The sequence below is a fragment of the Boleophthalmus pectinirostris genome, unplaced genomic scaffold (assembly GCF_026225935.1).
Source record: "Boleophthalmus pectinirostris isolate CB_2022bp ecotype Guang Dong unplaced genomic scaffold, ASM2622593v1 HiC_scaffold_12, whole genome shotgun sequence".
In the NCBI taxonomy this organism is placed as follows: Eukaryota; Metazoa; Chordata; class Actinopteri; order Gobiiformes; family Gobiidae; genus Boleophthalmus; species Boleophthalmus pectinirostris.
In genome coordinates, this window is record NW_026571018.1 from 10,618,484 (window position 1) to 10,630,135 (window position 11,652).

The 11,652-nt window shown below is 39.7% G+C and overlaps 1 protein-coding gene, 1 long non-coding RNA gene and 2 other non-coding genes across 4 annotated transcripts in view; 2 read left to right on the top strand and 2 right to left on the bottom strand.

Annotated features, from left to right (window-relative positions):
* The window catches only part of LOC110156429 (stromal interaction molecule 1-like), a 48,371-nt gene extending 40,680 nt beyond the window's left edge, over positions 1–7,691 (top strand). The window contains exon 14 of the mRNA XM_020920629.2: positions 6,298–7,691. Coding sequence (XP_020776288.2) covers positions 6,298–6,688 — 391 coding nt within the window. The 3' untranslated portion in view covers positions 6,689–7,691. The remainder of the gene's footprint in view (positions 1–6,297) is intronic.
* A 1,148-nt stretch (positions 7,692–8,839) lies between these two features.
* Positions 8,840–11,395, bottom strand: LOC129407503 (uncharacterized). The gene is made up of 3 exons (XR_008631572.1): positions 11,242–11,395; positions 11,089–11,171; positions 8,840–9,097 (listed from the first exon to the last, which is right to left on the bottom strand). It is a non-coding gene; the product is annotated as an uncharacterized LOC129407503 (long non-coding RNA).
* trnav-aac (transfer RNA valine (anticodon AAC)) lies at positions 10,559–10,631 on the bottom strand. Its single transcript has one exon. It is a non-coding gene; the product is annotated as a tRNA-Val (tRNA).
* On the top strand, positions 10,840–10,912 carry trnav-cac (transfer RNA valine (anticodon CAC)). The gene has a single exon. It is a non-coding gene; the product is annotated as a tRNA-Val (tRNA).
* Positions 11,396–11,652: the final 257 nt, after the last annotated feature.

The window sequence follows — 11,652 nt, forward strand, 5'->3', positions numbered from 1 at the left end:
GACAGGATGGTATCTGTTGTCACTTAATTCCAGGCTTTCTCCATCCATCCAGTGACTTCAGGAAAGTTGCATGGCGCATGCCACCAGTCCCTCACAAGTTTCTCGCTCACTCCAAACTTTCTTTCTGCTACTCGATTGCCGTTTTCGGCTGCATATTTCACTACTTGCAGCAGGACAGTGGCTTTTTCTGCAGGAGACAAGTGACAGTGGTACAGAAGTAACAGGAGCAGCAGATACTGGCACACAAGCCTACAGCCTCTCAAGGCTGTTAGTGTGAAAATGTTAATATATAAGTCTCACCGGAGTATAAGTTGCAGGACCACCCAAACCATGAAAAAAATTGCGACTTATAGTACGAAAAATACAATGATTTGATTCCCGCCAACAGAAATGAGGAGTATAAGTTGTGACTGGTTTAGCCAAAATACTGAAAATAGTGTTTGCTAATTACCATAAAACAACAAAAAAAATGCAGCAACAGAAGTCCCTCAGATTATGGCTGACACGAGAATTCACAATGTCACTCTCTCTTTTCCTAATTGTATTTATACCAACCATCCTAACCCCAGTGTATCCCCGTTTTGGATTTAGAATTTTTGGTCACCCTATTCTAACAGCTATGACCGCTTAAAGCAAATGTTAAAGATACATTCTGTAACTTTGGTGTTGGTTATGCTACCAGCTTGCCTCTATGGAAAAGTTATTGCATGCCTAGAATTTCACACTATAGCATTACTTTTCCAACTTCATTTATTTAATTACAGGTGTTTTTTCCCCTCAGAAATACTTCCAGACAGGTAACAGGTGACAGGCATTTTACATTTACAAGAGAGACATTTCATTATACAACTTGGAGCCGTGCGTTTTGGAGTTTGAACGCACTGTTCCTTGTTTAATGTGAATATATATCACATAAGTAGTTCTGGCAATTGTATCACTACGCTGCAAGCATCACCGTAGCAACGTGTAACAAGCGAACTACTGTTAAGAGGGACTAGCTTCAACTAAAAGATAGAAATAACTACTTTGAACACCCATAGACAGCCAAAAGGTCGTTTAGATTTAACATTTTTCACGAGACCATGGTGTAGGCGGTAGAGATGTAACAATACCCAAACCTCTCTTTAGGACGTTTTCTCGATATGCATCTCGATATTTATTGTGATATTCTGTGAAGGTTAGAAAAACAGTAAATAGTGAATATGCTACTTTTTCTTTTTTAAATGCCTTGATAAGACTTTGGTTTTATCAGTATCCAAATAGCTAAGATTCAAAAAATGGTTATGCTGCGTTTGTTTATCTGTCCGTCTCCCACTTGAATCTCGGACATAACGCCATGTCCACGCTTCAACCATTTTATTATTTTTCGTGTGTCCGACTCGGAGAAAAACATGGACTCTAAAAAGCTGTTGTTGTTGCTGGAAAGCTGTTGTTGCTTTAGCACTGGCCGAGTACCAGATGCTTCAAAATAAGCATGTGCACAACCTCGAGGAAGAATTCAGTGTAAATAGTATAATTCAGTATTTAGTATTAGTGAAGTAAAAGTGTTGGTGTCGTGTGATAGTGGATCATTTTTGTTTGTTGTTTGTTTTTTTTTTTTATTATTTCTGCACCATAACAACGAATTTAAGCAAAGAGACTTGTAATTCTATATTTTGTGTGTAAAATTCCTCAGTCATCAAGGTAGAATCCATGGCAATACGATTAAAGAAGAATTTTGGACACTGGGCCTCATTTCCTAGTGAACCAGAGTGCTGTAGATATGTGAAGACAGTTTTTGAAATATTCCATCCAGTCCTTGTATTTGCAGAGGTTGCTGTTGCTAGGCTAGTGCATGTCAATGGCCACTGTTAGCCTGCCACTAAAAACAGTCTTACCCACTCCACAAAACACCCTAAGCAAATCTATTATTACACCAGACTGTAAATGTCTGTCAGTAGAATAATTTTAGAAGTGAAACCAGTCTTGATTTTCTCAGATTTTCTTCAGGTACACTGTGGAGTGGGTAAGACTGTTTTTAGTGGCAGCCTAACTATGGCCATTGACATGCACTAGCCTAGCACCAGTGACCTCTGCAAATACAAGGACTGGATGGATTATTTCAAAAAGTGTCTTCACATATCTACAGTGCTCTCGCTCACTAGGAAATGAGGCCCTATGTCCAAAATTCCAAACTGTTTTGCAGCTCATCCAAGCTGCTTCTTCAGTTCTGGTCAAAATGCTGGTGGATACTTCCTTATATCTACCTGCAGGGGGGTAACACTGAAACACACCTACCTGTTTACAGTTTCTGTTGGTTAGTGAGGCCTATTGAACTGTACTGAATGTGGGGTCATATTAACATACTGTATTTTCCGGGCTATTAGGCGCTCTGGATTATAAAATGCACTGTCATTGAAAGGTCTATTTTCGAACTTTTTTCACAAATAAACCGCACCGGACTTTAAACGAAACACAACAGTTGGATGGGTCAGTGGGACTTTGTTTGGCGCGTTCACGGTGACTCTGGGCTTTGTTCAGTTGTGGCATGTAGGGAGGGTGCTGTCTGGGACTGCAGGATTGTTGGCGTGTTCGCAGTGACTCAGTTGTTCAGTTGTGGCTCAGAGTGGCACACTGGACTCGCTTTTTTGGGTCGTTCCTCTGTTCCGTTCCTCGTCCTTGTGGAGTGATGAGTGTTGCTGTGGGTGTTTTTTGCTGCGTGGTCGCTGTCTGCTCCGTGCGTGTTTGTGTGCACTGCGGTGGTGCGGCTTTGTAGCTTACTGAAGTCATGCTGGGATACGTTTTTTGATAGGGTTAAAGGCTTATGAGTGTGCCTAATAGCCCTCAGGGCCACGGTTGCTTCCACCCCTCTGGATCTGACCTGGCTATCCCTATTGTTATCTTGTTTGTTTTGATTTAGGTTTGAGGATGGAGCTGAGGATGGAGTTGTAAATATTATTTTCTGATGGCCCATGATATTATTGTGAAACTTTTAACGATAAGATCTTACCATATTTCCGTTATTGTTACATCCCCAATAAGCGGATTAAACAACTCTAAGCGACACCACGTTTTAGACTCCATGCACTGCTTCTCCTTCTTTAATTTTCACTTATGTAACAGCCAAGTCATGTCACAAATGGCATCTGCAAAAGAAAAAAACGAACTTTCCAAATCACTAAGAGTTTTGGCTCTCCTGAAATTAGCTTTAAGACTGGAAACCAAACCTGAGCAAGACCAATGACTCCCTGGACCAGAAAAGGATTTGCATTTTCCATTTGCATCACACTGACCCCTAATGACCCTGGGCTTAGACTACACATGATGCACCTCAAGGCGAAGCTGCAAAAATCCCAAATAATTAAAAGTTATGAGAGAAGCTCAGAGGAGGTCCAGATCTGTTCCACCGGGAGTCTGTTTTGACTAGACTCTGTAGACCTCCACAGGCTTTTATCTTTATGAACCTGGACCCAACATTTTATGTATTTGAGCAAAAGGTGTCTTGCCCAAGTACAAATATACAGGTACATCTAAAAACATTAAAATATCACGAAAAAGTTCAATATTTTTTAATTTTTTGAGATGTACCTGTACATCAAAATAAGTCTGCTGTATTTTTTCTGCATTTAATTATAAAGCATTTAATTTTCCAATAATCAGGAAGTGCTCTCTTAGCATGCTGATGACAAAACATTCTGGTCTCCGAAGTCTGAACCAGGACTAAACCAGGACTAAAGCAAGAACCAGACAAAAAACAGGCCTAAAATTGAATAACGTATAATAAACCAGATCTAAACTAGGACTAAAGCAAGCACCAGTTACATCCAGTTTTATCTATATTTTACTGTGACATAGATTTACTAAAATCTACATTTTTTCTAAATTGAAGGTGAAGATTATTATTTTTTACCTTTGAATCTTGCAAAGCATAATGGGAAATGTAGTTTTAATTTCATGCTGAGGATGAGCAGGTGAAAATTCCTTATAAACTCATTGCTGAATTATTAGGATGCTTGGAATTCTTAAGGGTAAATGACGAACAATTCTGGACCACTCCAAGTCTTTTAAAGTAAACAAATTCAGTTTTTAAGATGGTCAAAATCAGGTAGAACATCTTTTAATAAACTGTGAGATATAACGGGAACACAGGGTCTTGTTTGTGCAGCTTTCAAAAACCACAGCAGTCCTCCTCTGAACCAAACACAAACAGGACAGTAGACAGGGGGAAAAAGGGGTCTGTTGTCCTGGGCCCCAGGGATTTAGGGGCCCAGAATTGCACCCTCTTCCTATTAATTTAAATTAGAGGGGGGCCCAAATGAGGCGTCTTGCCCCGGCCCCCCCCAAATTTCTGTTGATGGGCCTGCATACCTCTGGACCTGACCTGGCTACCCCTGTTGTTCTCTTGTTTGTTTTGATTTAGGTTTGAGGATGGAGTTGTAAACAGGAGATAGATTGTGTCTGAGTCCTCCGTTTCTGCTTAGAGAAGGATTCTCTTTCTTAACAAAAATAGCTTATTTAACTCCCCTCTCAAACCATTTTTCTTTTCTCTGGCTAAGATCTGTACCTCACTGTCCTCAAAGGAGTGGCCCGCGGCGTTTAGGTGAAACTGAACAGCAGACTGAGGTCCACTACTGCGCTCTCGTCTGTGTTGGTACATCTTAATCTTAAGATTTAAGCAGACCTATTTTGCAAAATTGACATTTCATAGCTTTTAACCACGCTACAGTTGTTTCCTCTCACCATGTACTCACTTGAAGCTGTATTTGGAGTGATTTATGCATGTTTGAATTATATTTAATCACTTATTTTTCCATTTTGCCGATCAATTTCTGTTTTGACCACCACCAATACATGCCCACTACTCTGAACTTACTTCTTTTTACAATTTTATTTTCTTAATTGATGATACACATAGGATTCAGCAGTGTCATGTAGCCTTTTGAAATTAAAAATGAAAGAAAATCTGGTACTTGCAAGGAGGGGGCTGATTCTTTGTTGTGATGCTGTTTGGGGTGACGTCAGCTCCCACTGTGCACCACTGTTCTCTAACACAGAAGTCAGCAGGCGTGTTTCTTTTATTAAGTCGTTTTAGATCAATATTGTGATTTAAAATGTCCTAATTACAACATAGTGATCCATGAGTGTCATAGGTTATGATGATATAGCCGACACAAGCTCAAAAGGTTTTATTTAAATGAGAAACGCTTTGCTCCATGGAGATGTTATTGCGTTGTCTAGAATGTTTTCTTTCTATTTTCATGGAGACCAAACCAGACCCAGTTCAGGTCAGATCTGTGGAGAGGCGACCTCCCTCACAGGCCACTTTTACACAATGTGTTTTAATTCCAAATTAACTGTTCTGAATGAAATAGTCCTGAATTCTCCTTCGAGTTTACATGGAAAACATGTTAAATTACCTTTATTTAATTCCGCTCAACATCTGGGGGTCGGGAAGGGTTCTGATTGGACAGAGGCACGAACGTATTTACGTCGACCGGAAGAAAACACACACTTCAGCTGCTACCGGCTTTTTGTCATCTCGATTTGTTGTTACGCCACGGACACAAACGCAATCCAAACTTTTTTCACAGTCGTTCCAATGATAATTAAGCAGCAGATCGAGAATTCTCTCATCACGCTTTACGTCTGTTAGCTAAGAAGGAGAAGGAAGAGTGTCAGAGAAGGGAGGAAGAAGACAAACTGAGTCAATGGCTGCTCTACCTCAGCCCACTCCTGCATCCTGCTCAATAAATCTAAATCTAAAGAGCAGAGGATGAAAGTCTGAAACGAGGACTGGTGGCACCGGATTGTCCGGATTGTGTCAGAAGGGCAACCAAACGAGCATGCGCAGAACAGCCGGAATTATTTTTAAGAAGAATAAACGTTTACATGATCGAGAAATAAATGAATTTGGCTTTAAAATCAGAATAAACCACCCACTTACTTCAGAATTCATTTTAATTCTGATTTTTGTGTTTAATTCCGATCATTTTCATTAGGAATTGAGTGTTGACATTGTCTTTTTTAAAGCGGAATTCATTTTTATTCAGAATTAAATGTATTAATTGTAATTAAAGATTTCATGTAAACATAGCAATTGTCAGAATGCCTTTTTTTTAGGTATTTTTTAGGTATGCCTTTTAGGTATTTGTGAGCACATGTAATTGAATAAATGAAAATGTAAAAAGATAGAGCTGTAAAAGTCATACTGTGGAACATTCCAGTCAGAGCAATGACATCTCCATAGAAACAAGCATGTGACGGACTCCCAGTCAAAAAGTTACATGGTGCACCTTTGCTTTTCTTTGTATATTACAGAGACATCATAAACCGTTCGGACTCTGACCCCGCCGTCCTGCTCTCTCTCAGCGAATCACGAGGCTTGAACAGCTCTAGGCCCGCCCTCGCTCCCTCTGTCCGGCCGCTCCCTTTCCTGGGCAGTGGGACTTTGGAGAAGAGCACCAGTCTGGGAGAGCTCAGAGCCAACGCTGCCGTCCTGCCCTCCTCCACCTCGACGCGATCCCTCTTCGTCGGCTCGGAAACGGGGGCGGGGCTTCGGACAGGAAACAGGAAGTGCCCCGCGGAGGAGGACAACAACAGTAGCAGCAGCAGCGGAGCCACAGCAGACGAGCAAGAAGGAAACGCAACGACCAGGAGGAGCGCTTTAAACCGGCTGTTCAGGAGGAGACAGGGACGGAAACAGGACTGAACCAGGATTACACTGAGGACTAAACCAGTACTAAGCCAGGACTGAACCAGGATTACACAGAGGACTGAACCAGGACTAAGCCAGGACTGAACCAGGGACTAAGCCAGGACTAAGAAGTGGGCCAAACAAGGACTAAACCAGGTCTAAACACAGACAAAAATTAGACTAGAACAGGGCTATAACCAGGACTAAAACTGAACTAAACCGGGACTAAAACAGGCACAAGGCAAAAAATAGGCCTAAAACCGAATAACATATACTTAACCAGGACTAAACCAGGTCTAAAAACTGGGCCAAACAAGAAATAAACTAGGACTAAACACTGACTAAAATTAAGACTAAACTGGGACTAAACCGGGACTAAACCGGGACTAAAGCAAGTACCAGGCAAAAAATAGGCCTAAAACCGAATAACATGTACTTAACCAGGACTTAACCAGGTCTAAACTAGGACTTAACTAAGACTAAAAAAGGACTAAAGCAGGAACCAGGCAAAAAATAAAAAATAAAAAAAAGGTCTCAAATTGAATAACATGGACTGTACCAGGACTAAAGCGGAATTAAACCAAGTCTACACCAGGTCTAAACCAGGACTAAACAAAGTCTACTCCAGGACTAAACCAGGTCTAAACCAGGACTAATGCAAGCACCAGTTACATCCAATTGTATCTACATTTTCCTGTGACACACTTGTAGCATTTTTTTTCTAAATTGATGGTGAAGATTTTTATTTTTTTTTTTACTTTGAAGCTTGCAAAGCATAATGGGAAATGTAGTGCCCAAGAATCAAGCTTAAGTATTTTTTGTTACCATCTAATCTTTTTTTTTTTTTTTTAAATAAATGGCACCATGTATTTTTGAGACATTTTTGAGACGTTTGAACATTGTACAGCTGTTTTCACACTGTTTCTGTTTTGGTTTGTTCGCGTTGATTATGTGAAGAAGAGGCATTTTGGAAAGAAGTATGAATATTATGTGAAAAATAAATCACTATTTATTTGTATTTTGGGCTTTTTGTTGTGTTTTATTTTTTGATTAGATTAGATTTTGTTTTGTTTTATATTACATTATGTTTATGCAGTAATTTGTAGCCTCAACTGCCCACATTTTTACACACATAATTAGTCACTGTAATCTTTGGATATATATTTAAAGGTCCTATATTACATAAAATTGACTTTTGTGATGTTATAATGATACCTCTTCAAAAACATACCTGGTGTTGTGTTTTGTTTCATTCACACGTTTAAGAAATTCTTTATTATTGGTCAGTCTACGTCTCCATAGCTCAAAATGCGCCGTTCCACATTGTGATGTCATGTAGTGATAGTTTTCAGCTACTTTTTACCTTTAGTTCATTAGAGATCGGCAATTCCAGGTCTGAAATAATCCAAATGATTCTAGTGAAGGTGTGTGGCATTTAAAAACACAGTGGAGCACTTCCTGTATCACCACATGACATCACGAGGTGGGACAGAGTTTTCAGTTTTAGAGAAAACTGATTAAGCATGAAACAAAACACAAACCCAGGTCTGTTTGTGATGAAAAACCAACATTAAAACAGATCAGAGAATAGCGTAATATGGGCTCTTTAAGGTTGTAACGTGTATAAGTGCTGCCCTCTGTCGGATACAGAGAAATTAAACCCCTGCCCGTCCATAGATTAGGTTTTCTTTACTTTTTATTATTTATTATTTTCATCCCGGTGTCCTCAGAGAAGCCTTTTTATCCATACAGATCAAATTAATAGCTACATAGTTTACTTGAATTCATGATGTAATGAGGCGAGAACTAGTTTGGATACTGACTGGTACTGCACTGTTTTTTCAAACATGGATCAATAATATGACCTTAACTTACTTTGTGCTTTATCAATAGATCTGTGGTACACAGGTATTTTCATCTGTAGCTATTTTACCAAAGGCAGTTTCCAAGTAAAATTATGTAACGTGTAATATATAATTGTTAGAGGTACACTACTGGTCAAAAGTTTTAGAACACCGTTTTTCCACTTATTTACTAAAAATGATTCAGTTTATTGTCTGACTGCACTCTGAAATGAAAGCATAGAACAGATAAGCAATTTCAGTTGAAAAAGAAATCATGGTATCAATTAATAGACCAAAACGTATTCTAAAGTTTTGACTCTTCAAAGTAGCGTGGCGTTCTTTCTCAAATATTTTTTCAGAAAGTTCTTCCCAAGTCTTTTGCTGAAGTTTCCATAAATATGTGGCACTTGTAGGTTGTTTGACTTTCTCTCTTCTGTCCAGTTCATCCAAAACCAGCTCGATGGGGTTTAAATCTGGAGACTGTGCTGGACACTCCATGTTTTCAAGCTTTACCATCTTGTTCTTTTTTTCTGAGGTAGTTTTGGCAGAGCTTGGACTTGTGTCTTGGGTCATTATCTTGCTGTAGATTCAGATTCAGATACAGAAAACGTTATTGATCCCATAAGGCAATTCATTAGCAGCATCTCAGAGCAGTTCTCACTTCTCACACACCCAGTCCATTGCAGTCCACCAGTGGAACTCAAAATAAAGTACAAATTACAGTGCAAAACTTTCATAAAACTGTACCCTTAGAATTTAACAACTTAATAGCACAGGGCACAAAAGAATTAGAGAACCGATTGGTCTTTTGTAACAGAGCATAAAACCGACGCCCTGAAGGCATCAGGATAAAATCAGGAGCCAGAGGATGGAGGGGCTGAGCCAGGAGACCCTTGGCTTTGCTCAGCACCTGCTCCTCCCACAAAGAGTGCAGGACCCTCAGTTTGAACCCTGTGATTTTCGAGCAGGTTTTAACAATATTCTGAAGTTTGTTTTTATCCTTCACAGACAAGGATTCAAACCAGCAAATAAAAGAAAAAGTAAGAAGACTTTCGATAAAAGAACAATAAAAATTGTTAAGAATCATTTTGTTCACATTAAAAGAGTTCAGTTTCCTCAATAAAGGATGAACCTCTGACCCAGTAGGCCCATAGCAGAGGGTATTGCATGGCGCTGCAGAATACTGTAGTAGCCCTTTTGGTTCAGGTTTCTGCTCACTCTGTACAAGTCACAGACCCTGGATCCCGCAAAACAGCCCCAGACCATCACACTTCCTACTCCAGGTTTGACAGTAGATGTTAGACACTATGGAACCATCTTCTCGCCTACTCGTATGTTATGAATCTGTATGTTTCATATCTGTGCATTTGAGTCAATTAGAGCTCAGCAACTTTGGCTAAAATACAGCATCCCTAAACTGGCTCCACCTTATATATGCTATCTAAGATTAATTCATATCTGCATTTATTTCTTCCATTTGCCACCTTTTGTGCTGTTTCTGAGTTGAGTTAACAGCCTATTGTCTAAAACTATCGCTAACTTAAATCTAAACTCCGTGTCTTATGTTGGTCAGTCGGTTTCACTATGAACTTAAGACTGGACTTCACCTTCGCATCAGGTTGCTTATTATTATTTGCTTATTATTTATTTCATCGTTTTTGGAATTTGTCACTTAAGAGAGAGGAGATAAAACGGATAAAGCTTTTGAGTTTTTGTGTTAAGTTTTTCTATACTATCTTATGGTTGTGGTCGGAAGAGTAATGAAATCTATCTGTCTACATGCTGATGGGATGAGAAATAGTGAGGTAAGATTTGCAATATGTTTTACGTGATGTATTAGTTCTGCACCAGAGTTCAATGCTGTCTGTGAAAAAAGAACAAACTGAACCCTGGGGAGCTCCATTCAGCTATTCAGACGCACAGACCATGGAGACTGTTCCGACCAAAGTTTTAAAAAGCATAATTAATGTTACAGACTTTACTCTGATTTCACCACGTAACAATTCTAATCATAAAATCACGAAAATTAAATAAATAATATTGTTTCCGCCCGGTTTCGAACCGGGGACCTTTCGCGTGTTAGGCGAACGTGATAACCACTACACTACGGAAACCATGTACCAAAACACATGCACATACACATACACAAGCCTTTCAAAATAAAAGCCTTCGTGCGACGAATGACACAAAGGCATAGACTAGATTAAGGTGAAACAGGAGAGCCCGATGTTTCAGATAAAGCCGCAAGAAACGGGACCACCACTCCGCCACACCTCGGACATGGTATTTTTAATCGTGAAGGAAGTAGAATATTTTCTCACAGTTTCCGTAGTGTAGTGGTTATCACGTTCGCCTCACACGCGAAAGGTCCCCGGTTCGAAACCGGGCGGAAACATCTCCCATTTTCTTGTACTTGAAAAGTTTTACTGCATAAAGCGCAACGAAAGTGCCTAATTTCCGCTAGTGATACAACAGCCGCATCTATCCACAGCCGAAGATTGGCTTTTGTAGGGAATATTTGTGAAATAAAACTGAAAATATATTATGGATCAAATAAAAGCAGATTTATACCATTTACGTGACTTTAAACTTTAAGCAGGTCCAGGTTTATCTCATGATGCTCAGATCCACATCGCCCTGCAGCGTCCCATTTTCTGCTCAAAAAACAGCTCAAAGCAACGTGAATATTTCCGGGTTAAAAACAGAAAAACACGCCACACTCACCTTAACACACTATGAACACACTTAACTTCCCTAAACTCGACGCATGATTCATTGTCGTCACATTTAAGACAGATTAAAACACGTTAAAAGTTAATGTATAAATCATCTCAGTTCAGAGTTGGATTTGACGGTAAAACCAATTTAGTCTGTTAGAAACGGCTGCAACCTCGGGTGTGAGCCGACAGCGCCCCCCAGCGGAGTCTGTCTGCAGTGTCTCAAAACAGCTACACGTGATTGTGATGATTCCACGTCCAAGAACGAGAAATCCGTCATTCATATAAAGTTCAGACATACTTCAAGACAATGATCCCTCAGTAAAGCAGCGAAACTGTTAATTTAACATTAAATTAGATAGTAAAAATTAACCCTATGTTTTCAGCTGTAGTCAGTTATTCCTCGGAGATAACTCGG